The 19,598-nt window shown below is 36.5% G+C and overlaps 1 protein-coding gene and 1 non-coding gene across 16 annotated transcripts; both read right to left on the bottom strand.

Annotated features, from left to right (window-relative positions):
* On the bottom strand, positions 1-5,089 carry LOC112720769 (uncharacterized). Of its 15 annotated transcripts, none has more exons than XR_011867520.1 (11): positions 4,921-5,088; positions 4,554-4,840; positions 3,990-4,126; positions 3,822-3,891; positions 2,551-3,428; positions 1,932-2,072; positions 1,513-1,577; positions 1,300-1,420; positions 1,041-1,150; positions 403-533; positions 1-261 (listed from the first exon to the last, which is right to left on the bottom strand). XR_011867520.1 is itself a non-coding variant. In XM_072206793.1 (11 exons), exons 8-11 carry the CDS (start codon positions 1,351-1,353, stop codon positions 172-174), a joined length of 423 nt encoding a protein of 140 aa, XP_072062894.1. In that variant the 5' UTR covers positions 1,354-1,420; positions 1,513-1,577; positions 1,932-2,072; positions 2,551-3,428; positions 3,822-3,891; positions 3,990-4,126; positions 4,554-4,840; positions 4,921-5,089; the 3' UTR covers positions 1-171. The 15 variants fall into 15 exon arrangements, 12 of the variants coding, with proteins under 12 accessions (XP_072062894.1, XP_072062889.1, XP_029146029.1 ...); XR_011867519.1 differs by having other exon boundaries at positions 403-545; XR_003162363.3 differs by having other exon boundaries at positions 403-512; positions 4,921-5,086.
* Positions 5,090-19,124: 14,035 nt separating this feature from the next.
* LOC112725282 (small nucleolar RNA R71) lies at positions 19,125-19,233 on the bottom strand. The gene has a single exon (XR_003164400.1). It is a non-coding gene; the product is annotated as a small nucleolar RNA R71 (small nucleolar RNA).
* Between the last annotated feature and the right edge of the window lie 365 nt (positions 19,234-19,598).

A 19,598-nucleotide genomic window follows, 5' to 3' on the forward strand; every position in this document is an offset into this window, starting at 1 on the left:
TTTCATTAAATTCACAAAATAAAATTTTTATAACCTTTTATATTAATCAATAATCATTGTACAAGTTTGCTTCGTGGTGTAAATAAAATAAGAAAAGAAAAAAAAACACTTATAGCACTTAAACTCTATGAACATTCCATATAAAAAATCAGTGTTTTGTTGTGAATTAGATCAAAGATACACTGAACGATGTGAAAAAACTAAATGTGGTACATCTTCAACTTCAGCTAGCACAACTTCAGCTCTGAGTTGTTCATGAGCCTGCAGGATTACGAAACCAATCAAACTCAGGTAGCATTGAAGCAGCCCCACAACATAAGAGAACACATGTGTACAAAATATAAATTTTAGGCAGGGAGATCATTTCCATTTAATATGCAAATAATTAAAATATGAACTTACAGTTTCCCACCAAATATCAAATTGTGGTAAATAGAGAATTGATGGTGTGGTTCTTCTAGCTTCACCAAATATGTATACCAATGCCACTTCTGGTGTCTTAGCACTAGGATCTGATAGCAGAGATGGAAGTCCTAATGAATGTTCTTGTTAAGATATAGACAAGAAAAGTATTCACTTATTAAGATATAGAGAAAAACAAACACAACCATGCAAAGCAAATATATATTCTCCTCACTGCAAATAAATCACAGGAAGAAAAAAGTAATCATCATAAATAGATAGCAGAGCTGGAAGGACAGTTTCTCCATTATCAGAGAAAAGTCACACACCTTGCCAATATTGCTCAAATTTCAAGAACTCTTCAACAGAACACACTCAAAATAACAAATTGAAAACAATATCAATACCTTGACTTTCAGAGCCATTAGAAAACTAATTCCAACTGCAACAAGACATTACTTTTCCTCTCATAGTTCTTGCATTTTTTAGCAGATTTTACTAAAGATACTGCACAGTTTAAGTATTTAACAACCAAATCTTAGCAAATAGCAAGACACCACAAATGTCATTAATTAAGAAAATTACACATGAAAATGCAGAAAATCACAAGATAAAAAAGCTAGCAGAACAAACCTTACCAGAATTGACAACAACCAGTGACGGGTAGCGCACTGTGAGGGCGACCAAGAGAAGAACAAGACTAGAACGGCTGAACTGGAGTGAGGGAAAGCAGAATGAGACCAGAAGACTGAAAAAGACAATGAAGATGCCGAGCTGAGAGTGAGTGAGAGTGGGGATCAGCAAAGAAAAAAATACAGAACTTTCAACAAAGAAGCGAGAATTAGAAGAAACGTTGAAAAATGGTAACCAAGATATGAAGGGGAAAATTGAACTTACATTATCAAATTCAATTAATATATGAGAGTGTATACTTCTAGAATTTAGAACCATCAAAGATTCACCATCTTTCTAGTTTATTGAAAATGCTAATTGTTACTTCTTGGATTTCTTTAGTGCTCTACACAAAAGATATATATTTGACTATTTAATTGAAAAAAAATACCATACATAAATTACAACTATGGCATAATCATAAGCTGTAATACTCACTGGGCAGGCTGGGGTATTGTAGCAGATGGAGCACTAAGTGCTGTTGCCACTTTCTCTCTAAGACCCTAAACATTTCAAACACATAAGTGTGCAATTTTAGTTATACAAAATGAATTTATTGTTCTTTATTATTATAAACAAGTCTAAAACATTGAAATGCACCCTATGATCATATTAGAATAATGCTACTCTTCTTCTGCAAGATATTTTTTGGAACAAAATAAAAAATAAATTGGAACAAGCACGAAACGGAAAAGTAGCATCATCACCTTAATTCTTAAGAGATGTACAAGAATACAGCTAACAAAAAGTTTAGCAATCAGAAAAATTCCAGCAGGTAAGATGATTAGTCCTCCTTTCTTCACCTACCACTAGGTATTGATGGAGAACAATGAAAAACAAAAGAAAATTGCACCTACCACTTCCAGCAACACAATAGTGGATCTCCTTGTTGGTGTGAAGATGCTCTTCAAAGAAGCTTTTGATCTTCTCTTCATAGTTTGGCAATTTCTCTAGGCAAACCTCACAGACATCTTGCAGAAAATGTGCCTCAAGTCAATCTGTAAAAGAGGCACGCATTAACATACAGCAAGAGTTTTCATAAAGTCATGTTTTTGCATTTTATTCATTATTATTTGCATATAGTTATTTGTTTTGAGTTTAGGAGTTAGTTCTAAATGAGAGTGTGACACATGAAATTGTGGAAATGAACATTGGCATAACAAAACCATGTAGGAGAAAATATATACTTGGTTAATCGCAGGAGAAATCTTCCATAAGGTGACCATATATAACAAGACAATCCATAAGGAATATGAATTAGATAATGAAACATGCAAATGATATATTAATGATCATATGCCTTTAAAAGCAACAACTAAAACATATACATAAAGCATCAAGAGAAACTTCAATGTGAACCTACATAATGCACGAAAGATGATTATCATGACCATTTTAGTGTATAACACAAGATGATCTGACAAAATTTTCTCCATTCAAGACAAATGGGGAATTATTGCAGGAGAGGGAGGATACCAAGGTGATTGGTTAGTTCATCAAGTAGAAGAATGGTTGGGTTCATAAATAGAGCTCGAGCTAGTGCAATTCTCATTCTCCAGCCACCAGAAAAATCACGTGTCTTCTTTGCTTGCATCTCCTTGTTGAAACCGAGACCATGTAAAATTTCAGCAGCATGCTTTTCTGCAGTTGTTGCATCTAGGGCCTCTAATCATTCATAAATTCGTTAAAGAGTTTTACCACCACCATCGTCCTGAAATTAAAGTCACTTGGAGAAAGTTAGCAACGCATCCAAATAACATAACAAATGGGGTACTAGTCAGCTGCTTTACTACTTAAAACAAACATGAGCAGCCAAAGCTTCCGCTTCTTTTTCCAACTTCAATCTTTCCTCGTCGCAGTTTATGACTGCCTCCAACACAGACATATCTGTGGCTTCAATTTCCCTGCTAAGGTGATAGATATCCATGCGCTCAAGAATCAGAAGTTCATGGAAACCTATTGCCGTAAGCAAAGTAGATTTTCCACATCCATTTAATCCAAGTAAACCATAGCGTCTAAAAGAAATTTAGAGTACTTGCAACTATTAGTAAGAATCCAGTTACAGATACAGTAAAATATCTAAGCCTATCAGGCAAAGGCAGGCAACAAACCTTCCATAGTTTAACTCCAATTCAGAATCAACTATTAGTTTAACTCTAATTAATATTTAACAATATAGAAACATCCTTTTACTGCACAATATTACAATTTTACCTACCTCCAAAGAATTTTTAATAGGTGAGTAATTGGTTACCTTCAGAAAGGAGAACCAAGCTATTGACCCTGCCAATATGGTAGAATGCCCCTGCTACAGACCAGCTGCTCGGCTAGGCACTCAAATACATGCACCCACGCTAGCAACAATAAGCTAGATGTAAGACACACTAAACTCGGAATATCTACCAAGTTTTAGAGAAATTATGCATTACCAAAATTGATAACTTTTTCTTTTTGGGTATATATATTTTGCTCAAGAAAATCTGCATCATTAATTAAAGTTTCAAATAGCTAATTAAAAAGACTTGCAATCAGAAATCAGAAATAAATGCTCAAGAATTGACTCACATTAAACTTTGAAGCATGGAAAATGATGGTGGGAGGGCATATGCAATCATAAAAAATTTGAAATTCAATTTAAAAAATATTTGAAACTTAAATTCAACAAACTTAAATTCCCATATTTATGTTTGTTTTGCAACAGAAGAAGCCAAGACAAAGTGGTTTTCTTTTTTAGTTTAATTAATTACCTTTTACAAGACCATGAATATTGTAAGGGCATAGCACTGCCTCTCAGCACTATGAGCCGCTTGAACACATCTTCGTTTCACAAAGTAAAAGTAATAAATAAATCAATCAATCAATAAAAATTAATTACAAAAATAATAAAAAGATAATTTATTAATTGAATAGAATACCTTTCAGACGGAGAGGGTCATTGGGGAAAAGGGTGATTTCAATGTAATGGGGATGCTCTAGAGGACCATTACGGGACAAGTAGTAAACAACATGAACCTGCATTGCTTAAGCTTCACCTCCAATAGACTTTGTGAAACTGCATGTTAGTTATAAAATCATTAAAATTCTTTTATCCAACTATTAAGCTTTCAGAAGAACAATCATGACGATATAAGTATCAAAATAGATTTTTGGAAAATAAAATAAAGCTTTGTCCTGGTACTCTCTTAATTAAAAATTAATTAATACATTTATATGTTTATGATGTTGGTTTCTTGATTCTTAATTTGATGCAAAAAAGTATAAAATGAACTGAAGTGTTTATGGATTACACTCTTGCATTACTTACATTACTGCCATGGCAACACAGATATAATCTATGAAAGGGATTTCAAATTTCAAATTTGAATTTCAACCAGAACAACAACAACATGAATCAACAACAATGTCAGATCATGCAGGATTTCAATATCTAATTTCAGAACTGCAATCAAATTTAACTCTAAATCCAGAAAATCACTTACTCTCAGAAACAATTCCGAGGAAAGTAGCAGATTGCAAAAATAATAGAGAAATCAGAACATCTGTTGACGAGTCCAGCAAACCCGCTTTTCTCGCCGGATCATCAGCAGCGACGTTTGCGATTGCGGTGACAAAGACGATGCCTGAGGGCGGTGACCGAGATCGGAGGCGGTTCTACGATGACTACAAAGCCAGGAGCAATTGAGGGCCACCTACACATCGATGATGACAATGACGATAGCTAATGCGGCAAGCATTGGCAGCAACAACGAGCAGCGATAATTTAGATCTGGATCGAAATCAGCAATAATTGAGAAATTGAAGAACTCTGTGAATAGAAAAAAATTAAAGAAGAGAAAAAATGCTTACCGCAGTGGAGAGTGAAATCGAGAATTTGAATCTGAAGGCAGAGCAAGAGATGATTGAGGTCTCAAGAGGAGTGAGATAGGATTTACAGCGTTTTTCCCAGTGTGAGGAGGAGTAAGAACGGTTGTGAGTGGTTTCTATTTACTCTTTAGATTTTTATTTGGGAATTGGGAGTTACTTTTAATTAACAATAGGTAACATTTTTAGGAAGTTTTTTAAAAACTTAATATATTTGCCAACATTTATAAATAAATGTTACTTAATATTGAATTTTATGACCATTACTAATACTTTAACAAATGTTAAAAGAGAAATGTTACTAAATCTTCAAAATGTAGTAGCGTTTGCTCAGGTCCCTCAATTTCAGCCAGAAAATACCTGAAATTACAGAAAAACACACAAACTCATAGTAAAGTCCAGAAATGTGATTTTTGCATAAAAACTAATAAAAATATAGTAAAAAGTAACTAAAACATACTAAAAACCATGTAAAAACAATGCCAAAAAAGGTATAAATTATCCGCTCATCACAACACCAAACTTAAATTGTTGCTTGTCCCCAAGCAACTAAAAACAAAATAGGATAAAAAGAAGAGAAAATACAATAAATTCCAAACTTATCAATGAACTTAGTTCCAATTAGATGAGCGGGGCTAGTAGCCTTTTTGCTTCTGAATAGTTTTGGCATCTCACTTTATCCTTTGAAGTTCAGAATGATTGGCATCCATAGGAACTTAGAATTCAGATAGTGTTATTGATTCTCTTAGTTCAGTATGTTGATTCTTGAACACAGCTACTTTATGAGTCTTGGTCGTGACCCTAAGCATTTTATTTTTCAGTATTACCACCGAATACATAAATGCCACAGACACATAATTGGGTGAACCTTTTCAGATTGTGACTCAGCTTTGCTAGAGTCCCCAGTTAGAGGTGCCCAGAGCTCTTAAGCACACTCTTTTTGCTTTGGACCACGACTTTAACCGCTCAGTCTCAAGCTTTTCACTTGACACCTTCACGCCACAAGCACATGGTTAGGGACAACTTGATTTATCTGCTTAGGTCAGGATTTTATTCCTTTGGGCCCTCCTATCCATTAATGCTCAAAGCCTAGGATCCTTTTTACCCTTGCCTTTTGGTTTAAAGGGCTATTGGCTTTTTCTGCTTGCTTTTTCTTTTTCTTTCTCTTTTTTTTTCTTTTTTTCGCCCATTCTTCTCTTTTTTTTTCGCAAGCTCTTATGTTCACTGATTTTTCTTGCTTCAAGAATCAATTTTATGATTTTTCAGATTATTAATAACATTTCTCCTTTTTCATTATTTCAAGAGCCAACAATTTTAACATTCATAAACAACAAATTCAAAAATATGCACTATTCAAGCATTCATCTAGAAAATAAAAAGTATTGCCACCACATCAAAATAATTAAGCTAATTTCAAGATAAAATTTGAAATCCATGTACCTCTTGTTCTTTTGCAATTAAAAATATTTTTTATTTAACAAAGGTGAATGATTCATAGGACATTCATAGCTTTAAGACATAGACACTAGACACTAATGATCATGTAATAAAGACAAAAACATAGGCAAGACATAAAGAATAATTTTCAAAAAATAGAAAAAATAAGAACAAGGAAATTAAAGAACGGATCCACCTTAGTGATGGCGGCTAGTTCTTCCTCTTGAAGATCTTATGGAGTGCTTGAGCTCCTCTATGTCTCTTCCTTGCCTTTGTTGCTCCTCCCTTATGGCTCTTTGGTCCTCTCTGATTTCATTGAGGATAATGGAGTGCTCTTGGTGCTCCATCCTTAGTTGCCCCATGTTAGAACTCAGTTCTCCTAAGGAGGTGTTAATTTGCTCCCAATAGTTTTGGGGGGCAAGTGCATCCCTTGAGGTATCTCAGGAATTTCTTGATGAGGAATTTCCTCATGCTCTTGTTGAGGTCCATGAGTGGGCTCTCTTGTTTGCTCCATCTTCTTCTTAGTGATGGGCTTGTTTCCTTCAATGAGGATGTCTTCCTCTATGACAATTCCAGCTGAATTGTATAAGGTACAGATGAGATGAGAGAAGGCTAACCTTGCCAAAGTGGAGGGCTTGTTCGCCACCTTGTAGAGTTCTAGAGGTATGATCTCATGAACTTCTATTTCCTCTCCATTTATGATACTATGGATCATGATAGCCCGGTCTATTATAACTTCAGACCGGTTGCTAGTAGGAATGATAGAGTATTGGATGAACTCCAACCATCCCCTAGCCACGGTTTTGAGGTCAAGCCTTCTTAATTGAACCGGCTTGCCTCTTGAGTCTCTCTTCCATTGAGATCCTTCCACACAAATGTCCCTAAGGACTTGGTCCAACCTTTGATCAAAATTGACCCTTCTAGTGAAAGGGTGAGGATCTCCTTGCATCATTGGCAAGTTGAATGCTAACCTCACATTTTCTGGACTGAAATCCAAGTAATTCCCCCGAACCATTGTGAGCCAATTCTTTGGGTTCGGGTTCATACTTTGATCATGGTTCTTAGTGATCCATGCATTGGCATAGAACTCTTGAACCATTAAGATTCTGACTTGTTGGATTGGGTTAGTGAGAGCTTTCCAACCTCTTCTTTGAATCTCACGTCGGATCTCTGGATATTCACCCTTTTGAGCTTGAAAAGGACTTCGGGAATCACTTTTTTCTTGGCTACAACTTCATAGGAGTGGTCTTGATGGACTTTTGAGATGAATCTCTCCATCTCCCATGACTCGGAGGTGGAAGCAATTTCCTTCCCTTTCCTCTTTCTAGAGGTTTCTCTGGCCTTAGGTACCATTGATGGTTATAGAAAAACAAAAAAAGCAGGGCTTTTTCAACACCAAACTTAAAAGGTTTTCTCGTCCTCGAGCAAAAAAAGAAAGAAAGAAGTAGAAGAAGAAGAAATGGAGGAGATGGAGGGAGGTGAGTGGTTCGGCCAAGGGGGGAAGAAGTGTTTGTGATGTGTGAAAGTGGAGGTAGTGAGGAGGGGTATTTATAGGGTAGGAGAGAGAGGGAATCCGTGTGAGAATAGGTGGGTTTGGGAGGGAAATGGTTTGAATTTGAATGGTGAGGTAGATGGGGTTTATGATGGATGGATGTGAGTGGTGAAGAGGATATGGGGAAGATGGTAGGATTTGATAGGTGAATGGTGTTTGGGGAGGAGGTATTGAGGTGATTGGTCAAGGGTATTTGGGGAAGAGTGTTATGGAAAGGTGTGAAGAGGAGAGAAGAAGTGGTGGGGTAGGTGGGGATCCTGTGGGGTCCACAGATCTTGAGGTGTCAAGCAATTCTACTCCCTGCACCATTCTGGCGTTCAAACGCCCTTAGTGTGCCAATTCTGGCCTTAAATGCCAGCTCTGCTACCTTTCCTGGCGTTAAACGCCAATCTGCTGCCCCTTTTTGGCGTTAAACACCAGCCAGATACCATTTTCTGGCGTTAAACGCCAGTCTGTCTGCCATTTCTGGCGTTTAACGCCAGCCAGACGCCAGACACCCTTTTCTGGGATTAAGCGCCCAGAGTGCTGCCCATTCTGGCGTTTAATGCCCAGAATATTGCTAGCCTGGGCGTTAAACGCCCATTCTGCTATTCTTACTGGCATTTAAACGCCAGTAAGCCTGTCCTCCAGGGTGTGCTATTTTTGATGCTGTTTTTTATTTTGCTTTAATTCTGCAGTTGTTTTTATGACTTCACATGATCATCAACCAAAAGAAAACATAAAATGACAATGGAATATAAATAAATATAATTAAATAACATTGGGTTGCCTCACAACAAGCGCTTCTTTAATGTCAATAGCTTGACAGTGAGCTCTTAGAGAGCTTCACAAAGACTCAGAGCTTGATGATGGCCTCCCAACACCAAACTTAGAAGTTGAGTGTGGGGGATCTGTTTGACTCTGTACTGAGAGAAGATTTTCATGCTTCCTCTCCATGGTTACAGAAGAAGATCCTTGAGCCTGAAACACAAGGTAGTCCTCATTCAATTGAAGGACTAACTCTCCTCTGTCCACATCAATCACAGCTCTTTTTGTGGCTAGGAAGGGTCTTCCAAGGATGATGGATTCGTCCTCATCCTTTCCAGTGTCTAGGATTATAAAATTAGCAGGGATGTAAAAGCCTTCAACCTTCACTAAGACATCCTCTACAAGTCCATAAGCCTGTTTCCTTGAAATATATGCCATCTCTAGTGAGATTTTTGCAGCTTGTACCTCAAAGATCCCTAGTTTCTCCATTGCAGAGAGTGGCATGAGGTTTATACTTGAACCAAGGTCACACAGAGTCTTCTTAAAGGTCATGGTGCCTATGATGCAAGGTATTAAGAACTTTCTGGGATCCGGTTTCTTCTGAGGTAATTTCTGTTGAACCAAGGTATTTAGTTCATTGATGAGCAATGGAGGTTCATCCTCCCAAGTCTCATTACCAAATAACTTGGCATTCAGCTTCATGATTGCTCCTAGATACTGAGCAACTTGCTCTTCATTAATATCTTCATCCTTTTTAGAGGAAGAATACTTATCAGAGCTCATGAATGGCAACAGTAAGTTCAGTGGAATCTCTATGGTCTCTGTATAAGCCTCAGATTCCTTTGGTTCCTCAATAGGGAACTCCTTAGGGGTCAGTGGACATCCATTGGGGTCTTCCTCACTGGAAATCACTGCATTTCCCTCCTCTATAGGTTCGGCCATGTTTGGTATATTGATGGCCTTGCACTCTCTTTTTGGATTCTCTTCTGTATTGCTTGGGAGAGTACTGGGAGGAGTTTCGGTAACTCCTTTACTCAGCTGACCCACTTGTGCCTCCAAATTTCTAATGGAGGACCTTGTTTCAGTCATGAAACTGTGAGTGGTCTTACTTAGATAAGAGATTATGGTTGCTAAGTCAGAGAGGCTCAGCTTAGAATTCTCTGTCTGTTGCTCAGAAGATGATGGAAAAGGCTTGCTCTTGCCAAACCTATTTCTCCCACCATTGTTATTATTGAAGCCTTGATGAGGCTTCTGCTGATCCTTCCATGAAAAATTAGGATGATTCCTCCATGAAGGATTATAGGTGTTTCCATAGGATTCTCCCATGTAATTCACCTCTTCCATTGCAGGATTCTCAGGGCCATAAGCTTCTCCTTCAGAGGAGGCCACTGATAAACCCATATTTCATGAGTTCTTTTGTGCTTAATTAGAGTGATTTATTCACCTCTTCACCTACTTATTCACATTAATTGCATAGTTTTACTTTCCCTTCCTCATTATGTCATATAATGAAAAACATGTTTTCTAAGCTTTAAAAATTAATTATTTTAATTACCTTTATTTCCATTCGATGCCGTGATTAGTGTGTTGAGTAGTTTCAGATTTTCTAAAGGCAGAATGACTTAAAGGATGAAAAAGGAAACATACTAGAATGGAAGGAAGAAGCAAAACGGAGCTTTAAGGAAACTGGTATCCACGCGATCGCATGGATGACGTGGTGCGCAGAAATTGTGATTACACTTTGATTATGTAAAAGTCATCGCTCTTTCTTTCCCTGGTAATGGCGCCAAAAACATGATGCCAATACCATGGTTCACAACTTCGCACAACTAACCAGCAAGTGCATTGGGTCATCCAAGTAATACCTTACGTGAGTAAGGGTCGAATCCCACGGAGATTGTTGGTATGAAGCAAGCTATGGTCACCTTGTAAATCTCAGTCAGGCGGATATAAAATAGTAATGGGGTTTTCGAAAATAATTAATAAAATAGGGATAGAAATACTTATGTAAATCACTGGTGAGAATTTCAGATAAGCGAATAGAGATGCTTTCGTTCCTCTGAACCTCTGCTTTCCTGCTATCTTCATCCAATCAGTCTTACTCCTTTCCATGGCTGGCTTTATGTAATGCATCACCATTGTCAATGGCTACTTTCGGTCTTCTCTCGGGAAAATGATCTAAATGCCCTGTCACGGCACGGCTAATCGTTTGGAGGCATCACCCTTGTCAATGGTTACATCCTATCCTCTCAGTGAAAATGGTCAACGCACCCTGTCACGGCATGGTTATTCATCTGTCGGTTCTCGATCATGCTGGAATAGGATTTACTATCCTTTTGCGTCTGTCACTACGCCCAGCAATCGTGAGTTTGAAGCTCATCACAGTCATTCAATCATTGAATCCTACTCGGAATACCACAGACAAGGTTTAGACTTTCCGGATTCTCTTGAATGCCGCCATCATTCTAGCTTACACCACGAAGATTCCGATTAATAGATCTAAGAGATACTCATTCAATCTAATGTAGAACAGAAGTGGTTATCAGGCACGCGTTCATAGGGAATGATGATGATTGTCACGTTCATCACATTCAGGTTGAAGTGCGAAGAATATCTTAGAAGCGAAATAAGATGAATTGAATAGAAAATAGTAGTACTTTGCATTAATCTTTGAGGAACAGCAGAGCTCCACACCTTAATCTATGGAGTGTAGAAACTCTACCGTTAAAAATACATAAGTGAATAGAGGGTAAGCATGGCCGAATGGCCAGCCTCCCATGGAGGTCTAGAGATCTAAAAATGATCAAAAGATGTCTAATACAATAGTAAAAAGTCCTATCTATAATAAACTAGCTACTAGGGTTTACAGAAGTAAGTAATTGATGCATAAATCCACTTCCAGGGCCCACTTGGTGTGTGCTTGGGCTGAGCTTGAGTGTTGCACGTGTAGAGGTCCTTCTTGGAGTTGAACGCCAGCTTTGGTGCCAGTTTGGGCGTTGAACTCCACTTTGCAACTTCTTTCTGGCGCTGGACGCCAGAATTGGGCAGAGAGCTGGCGTTGAACGCCAGTTTGCGTCATCTAAACTTGGGCAAAATATGAACTATTATACATTGCTGGAAATCCCTGGATGTCTACTTTCCAACGCAATTATAAGCGCGCCATTTCGAGTTCTGTAGCTCCAGAAAATCCACTTTGAGTGCAGGGAGGTCAGAATCCAACAGCATCAGCAGTCCTTCTTCAACCTCTGAATCTGATTTTTGCTCAAGTCCCTCAATTTCAGCCAGAGAATACCTGAAATCACAGAAAAACACACAAACTCATAGTAAAGTCCAGAAATGTGAATTTAACATAAAAACTAATGAAAACATCACTAAAAGTAACTAGATTCTACTAAAAACATACTAAAAACAATGCCAAAAAGTGTATAAATTATCCGCTCATCATGACGCGATCGCGTGCCAAGCATGAATCAGCAGCGACGCGGCCGTATGACTGACGCGACCGCGCACCTTAAGCAGAATACACATGACGCGGTCGCATGACTGACGCGACCGCGTGGCAAGGAAAAGCTCCGAATGATGCGACCGCGTGACCCACGCGGACGCGTGACAGAGGCCACGCACCAGAATTTACAGAATATGCCCCCAGTGAATTCTGAAGCCCTTTTTGGCCCAGATCCAAGTACAGACAGCATAGACCAGAGGTTATAAAGTGTGGGACTGCATCCATTCATGAGGAGGCTCTCATATTCACAATTTTAGGAGTAGATGTAGTTTTTAGAGAGAGAGGTTCTCTCCTCTCTCTTAGGATTAGGATTTAGGATTTCTCTTAGTTTTAGGAGTGCCTCTAAATCCCAGGTTCAATGTTCCTTTAATTTATGTTTCTCTTTTATTTTGATACTTTTATTTGCATTTGATTTATGTTGCCCAATTGGCTTATGAACTTTTCATGATTAAGATTTGAATGTTCTATTTATTATAATTCGAGGTATTTTAGATTCAAGATTTCTTTCTTTTATTTATGTTACTGTTGCTTCCCATCTGAAGGCATTTTTATTCCAGCAAATTTACTTTTCCTCTTTTGGTCTTGGTTAAGGAATCAGTAACTCAGGAGTTATCCAACTCAATAGCATAATTGTTATCTTGCCAATTGGCTTGAACTTCAATAGTCCCAATCTTTTCTTAGGAAATAAATAGGATTCGAAGATCAAACCGATTTGTCCCTTGATCTTCCTATGCTTTAGTAAAGGTTAACTAAGTGGAATTAAGATTCAACTTCCATTGTTATTGATAAGGATAACTAAGTCTGGACTTCCAATTTCTTATACCTTGCCAAGAGATTTTATTATTATTATTTTATTTTACTTGTCATATAACATACTCCCACCTTACTTCCAAACCCCCCAATTTACAATCTTCATAACCAATAATAAGAACATACTTCCTTGCAATTCCTTGAGAAGACGACCCGAGGTTTAAATACTCGGTTATCAATTTTAAAAAGGGGTTTGTTACTTGTGACAACCAACACGTTTGTAAGAAAGGTTGATTGCTTGGTTTAGTAACTATACTCACAACGAGAGTTTTTTATAACCTCTAAACCATCAATCTTCTGCATCTTTCAGCCACTTTAGCACTGCCGGATGCAGCTTGCATTCCAGTCAGATTCTGAGAAATCATATTGACTTGGTGAGTCAATATTTTATTCTGAGCCAATATTGCATTCAGAGTATCAATCTCAAGAACTCATTTCTTCTGAGTTGTCCCACTATTCACAGGATTTCTTTCGGAAGTGTACATGAATTGGTTATTTGTAACTATTTCAATGAGTTCCTGGGCTTCTGCAGGCGTCTTCTTCAGATGAAGAGATCTACCAGCAGAGTGATCCAATGACAGCTTAGACAATTCAGACAGACCATCATAGAATATACACAGGATGCTCCATTCTGAAAGCATGTCAGAAGGACACCTTCTGATCAATTGCTTGTATCTTTCCCAAGCTTCATAGAGGGATTTACCTTCCGTCTGTCTGAAGGTTTGGACTTCCACTCTAAGCTTGCTCAACTTTTGAGGTGGAAAAAATTTGGCCAAGAAAGCATTGACCAACTTTTCCCAAGAGTTTAGGCTTTCTTTAGGTTGTGAGTCCAACCATGTCCTAGCTCTGTCTCTTACAGCAAAAGGGAAAAGCATAAGTCTGTAGACCTCAAGATTAACCCCATTGGTCTTAACAGTGTCACAGATTTGCAAGAATTCAGCTAAGAACTGATGAGGATCTTCCAATGGAAGTCCGTGAAACTTGCAATTCTGCTGCATTAGACAAACTAATTGAGGCTTAAGCTCAAAGTTGTTTGCTCCAATTGCAGGAATTGAGATGCTTCTTCCATAGAAGTCAGAGGTTGGTGCAGTAAAGTTACCAAGCATCTTCCTTGCATCTCCCCCATTGTTATTATTTTTGGCTGCCATAACTACTTTTTTGAAAATTTCTGTTAAGTCCTCTCTAGAGTTTTTTGCTTTAGCTTCTCTTATCTTCCTCTTTAGAGTCCTTTCAGGTTCAGGATCAGCTTCAACTAGAATGTTCTTATCCTTGTTCCTGCTCATATGAAAAAGAAGAGGACGAAAAAGAATAGGAATCCTCTATGTCACAGTATAGAGATTCCTTTATGTGAGTAGAAGAATAGAAGAATAGAATGAAGAAGGAGGAAAAAATTCGAACAGAGAGAGAGAGAGGGTTCAAATTATGAGTAGAAGAGAAGTGCTAGTAAATAAATAAATAGAAAGAGATGAGAGAGAGTGTGTATTCGAATTTTTAATTAAAATAAAAGAAAAATATTTTTTTGTTTTTATTTTAATTATGAGTTAGAATTCGAAATTTAAGAAAAGAAATAAAATAAAAGTAAATTGAAAACTAAATAAATTAATTAATAAAAAAGATTTTTGAAAAATTTGTTAGTTAGTTTTCGAAATTAATGAGAGAGAAAAGTAGTTAGGTGGTTTTGAAAAAGATAAGAAATAGTAAACTTTTTAAAATTAAAACAAACAAGTCAAGTGGTTAATTGAAAAAGATTTGAAAATAAATTTTGAAAAGATAAGAAGTTAGAAAAAGATTTTGAAATTAAATTTTGAAAAAGATATGATTGAAATCTATTTTGAAAAAGATTTGAAAAGGAAATTAAAAAGATTTGATTTTTGAAATTAAAGTTGATTACTTGACTAACAAGAAACTAAAAGATATGATTCTAGAATTTAAAGATTGATTCTTTCTTAATAGGCAAGTAACAATTTAAAATTTTTGAATCAAAATATTAATTGTTAGCATTAATTCGAAAATATGAAATAAAAATAAGGAAAAGATTTTGAAACTCAATTTTAAAATTTTCAAAAAACCTGAAAGAAAATTGAAAAAGATTTGATTTTTGAAAAAGATTTGAAAAGATAAAGTTTTTAAATTGAAATTTTGACTTGACTAACAAGAAACAACTAAATTTTAAAAATTTTTGACCAAATCAATTCAAAATTTTGAAAATTTATGAGTAAAATAAGGGAAAGATATTTTTTTGATTTTTTGAATATTAATGATGAGAGAGAAAAACCCAAAAATGACACAAAACATAAAAGTTTAAGATTAAGACAAAAAATGCATGCAAGAACACTTTGAATGTCAAGATGAACACCAAGAACACTTTGAAGATCACGATGAACATCAAGAACATATATTTGAAAATTTTTAAGAGAAGAAACACATGCAAGACACCAAACTTAAAAATTTTTAATGTTTAGACACTATGAATTCGAAAATGCATATGAAAAATAAGAAAAGACACCAAACAAGAAAATTTAAAGATCAAACAAGGAAAATCATCAAGAACAACTTGAAGATCAATGAAGAACATAATGCATGAGTTTTTGAAAATTTCAAGAAAAGTTAAAACATGCAATTGACACCAAACTTAAAATTTGACACAAGACTCAAACAAGAAACATAAAATTTTTTTTGTTTTTATCATTTTATTAAATCTTTTTGTATTTTTTGAAATTATTTTGGAAAAATAAAATAAAGGGATACAAAATTTTTAATAAGAATCCCAGGAATCATGCAATGTTAGTCTAAGGATTCGATCCAAAAGAATTAGACATGGCCAATGGCCAGCCAAGGTTTAAGTGAAAGCTTCGGTCCAAAAGATTAGACATGGGCAAATAGCCAGCCAAGCTTTAGCATAAAACATACAAGCATGTCAATGAGAAGTGGAAGCCTCAGTCCAAAAGATTAGACATGGCTTCACAGCCAGCCAGGCTTCAACATATCTCATGATACTCTAGAATTCATTCTTAAAAATTCTGAAGAACAATTTTTTTTTGAATTTTTCGAAAATAAAATAAAATAAAAAGCTTAAACATAAAATAAAATTACCCAATCTAAGCAACAAGATGAACCGTCAGTTGTCCAAACTCAAACAATCCCCAGCAACGGAGCCAAAAACTTGGTGTACGGAATCGTTATTCACACTTTTCACATCTCCGCACAACTAACCAGCAAGTGCACTGGGTCGTTCAAGAAATAAACCTTACGTGAGTAAGGGTTGATCCCACGGAGATTGTCGGGTTGAAGCAAGCTATGGTCATCTTGTAAATCTCAGTCAGGCGGATTCAATTGGTTCTGAGGTTTTGATAATTAAAAGATAAATAAAACATTAAATAAGATAAAGTTACTTATATAGTTCATTGGTGGGAATTTCAGATAAGCATCTGGAGATGCTTTGCTGCTTCTGAACCTTTGCTTTCCTACTGCCTCCTTCCAATCATGTGTGCTCCCTTCCATGGCAAGCTGTAAGATCCTCTCAGTGAAAATGGTCCTCTACGGTTTCTGCATGGCTAATCAACTATCGGATTTTTCGTCTCGGATGAAAAATACCAGGTACAGCTACCGCATGGCTAATCATCTGTCGGTTCCCACTAGCGTCGGAATAAAATCCATTGATCCTTTTACACACTGTCACTGCGCCCAACATTCGCAGGTTTGAAGCTCGTCACAGTCATCCCTTCTCGGATCCTACTCGGAATACCACAGACAAGGTTTAGACTTTCCGGATCCCAGGACCACGAAGATACTAATCTCACGGACTCGGTCCGTGTATTAGATATCCAAGAGAATATACTCCGGCTATCGTCAATGACTACGTTGAACATCATGTAGACCGCTTTGTGGTTGTCAGGCACGCGATCTTGGCTAAGAGAGGAACGAAGATTGGGTGATTGTCACAGGTCACTCCTTCATTCTGACTTAACTGTATTAAGTACGAGAGTATATCTTGGAGAAGAAGTAGGCATGAATTGAAAGAAAAACAATAGTACTTGTATTAATTCATGAAGAACAGCAGAGCTCCACACCTTAATCTATGGGGTGTAGAAACTCCACCGTTGAAAATACATAAGTGAAAAAGGTCTAGGCATGGCCGTGAGGCCAGCCTCCAAAATGTGAACAATGGTCTAAAGATCAAAAGTGATCAAAAGATTTCCAAAAGATGTAAAATAAATCTTTAAAGTAGTTTTTATACTAAACTAGTAACCTAGGTTTACAGAAAATGAATAACTAAGTGCAGATATTGCAGAAATCCACTTCCAGGGCCCACTTGGTGTGTGCTTGGGCTGAGCATTGAGCTTTACACGTACATAGGCTGTTCCTGGAGTTAAACGCCAGCTTTGGTGCCAGTTTGGGCGTTTAACTCCAATTCTGGTGCCAGTTTGGGTGTTTTACGCCAAGATGTTTTAGGCTGGCATTGGACGCTAGTTTGGGCCATCAAATCTCAAGAAAAATATGGACTATTATATATTGCTGGAAAGCCCAGGATGTTTACTTTCCAACGCAATTGAGAAAGCCCCAATTGGGTTTTTGTAGCTCCAGAAAATCCACTTCGAGTACAGGAGGGTTAGGATCCAACAGCATCTGCAGTCCTTTTTCAGCCTCTGAATAAGATTTTTGCTCAGGTCCCTCAATTTCAGCCAGAAAATACCTGAAATTACAGAAAAACACACAAACTCATTGTAAAGTTCAAAAATGTGATTTTTGAATAAAAACTAATAAAATATAATAAAAAGTAACTAAAACATACTAAAAACCATGTAAAAACAATGACAAAAAGGGTATAAATTATCCGCTCATCACTTATCTTATCTTATTTCAAATTCAAATTTTAAAGTTCAATTCTAAAATTCAAAATTTAAATTTCAAATTTCAAATTTTAAAAATCAAACATTTTCAAAAATCAAATATTTTTCAAATCTTTATCTTATCTTGTTTCAAATTCACAATTCAAATTTCAAATCTTTTTAATTTAATTTAAAACTTATCTTCTCTTAACTTCCTTATCTTATCTTTCTTACCTAATTGATCTTATCTTTTCTATCTTATCTTCTTTCAAATTTTAAAATTAAATCTTTTTCAAATCTTTTCAATTCTTATCTTATCTTGTTGACTTTTTCAAATATTTTCAAAATCAAATCTTTTCTAATCTTTTATCTTATCTTATTTTCAAATCTTTCTTAATTAGTTAGTTGTTTTCTCTCTCTTCTTTTTCAAAACTTCTTAAATAATTCTTCTCTCTCCTATTTTTGAAAATTCTCTTCTATCTCTCTCTTCTATTTTCGAACATTCATCATTTAAATTTCAAATCTTTTTAATTAATTAGCTTCTATTTTCGAATTTAATAAATAAATAAAAAATAAAAACAAAAATATTTTAATTCTTGTTTCTCTTTTACTTCTAATTTTCAAAATTCCTCATCTCTTTATTCGAATTCTTTTCTCTCTTCTTCTATCTTCATTCTTCTTTCTTTTATCCCTCACATCTCACTGGGAATTCTCTGTCCTCTGGCATAGAAGCTTCCTTTCTTGTTATATCTGTGTTTTCTTGTTTATGACCAGGAACAGGGATAAAGAGCCTCTCTTTAATCTTGATCCTGAACTTGAGAGAACTTTAAGGAGGAGCTTACAACAAATTAAAGCAAAACACTCCAGAAGAAACCTTTAAAAAATTTTCGAATAGGAAGGTGAAGACATGGCATCCAAGCCTAATCATGAAGGAGGGGCAAGAAAGGTTCCTGGTGACTTCACCATGCCTACCTCTGATTTCTATGGCAGAAGCATCTATGTACATGCCATTGGAGCTAACAACTTTGAGCTTAAGCCTCAGATAGTCTCTCTTTTGCAACAAAATTGTAAGTTCCATGGACTTCCACTAGAAGATCCACACCAATTCCTGTCAAAATTCTTGTAGATTTGTGACACTGTTAAGACCAATGGAGTGGATTCTGAGAACTACAGACTTATGCTCTTTTTCTTTGCTGTTAGAGACAAAGCTAAAATATGGTTGGATTCTCAACCTAAAGAGAGCCTAGACTATTGGGAGAAGCTAGTCAATGCTTTTTTGGCCAAATTCTTCCCTCTTCAAAAGATGAGCAAAATCAGAGTAAAAGTTCAAACCTTCAGACAAAAAGAAGATGAATCCCTCTATGAAGCTTGGAAAAGATACAAGCAACTGATCAGGAGATGTCCTCCTGACATGCTCTCAGAATGGTCTATCCTAGGAATTTTCTATGATGGTCTGTCTGAGATGTCAAAAATATCATTGGACAGCTCTACAGGTGGATCACTCCACTTGAAGAAAATGCTGCAGAAGCAAGAGAACTCATTGAGATGGTTGCAAACAACCAATTCATGTCTACTTCTAAGAAAAAACCTGTGAACAATGGGATCCCTCAGAAGAAAGGAGTTCTTGAAGTTGACACTCTGAATGCCATATTAGCTCAGAACAAGATCTTGACCCAGTAGGTCAATATGATCTCTCAGCATTTGAGTAGAATGCAGGCTACAGCTGGCAGTACTCAGGAAGCTTCTTCTGAAGTAGAAGCTTATGATCCTGATCAACCCACCA

The sequence above is a fragment of the Arachis hypogaea genome, chromosome 11, assembly GCF_003086295.3.
Source record: "Arachis hypogaea cultivar Tifrunner chromosome 11, arahy.Tifrunner.gnm2.J5K5, whole genome shotgun sequence".
NCBI lineage: Eukaryota > Viridiplantae > Streptophyta > Magnoliopsida > Fabales > Fabaceae > Arachis > Arachis hypogaea.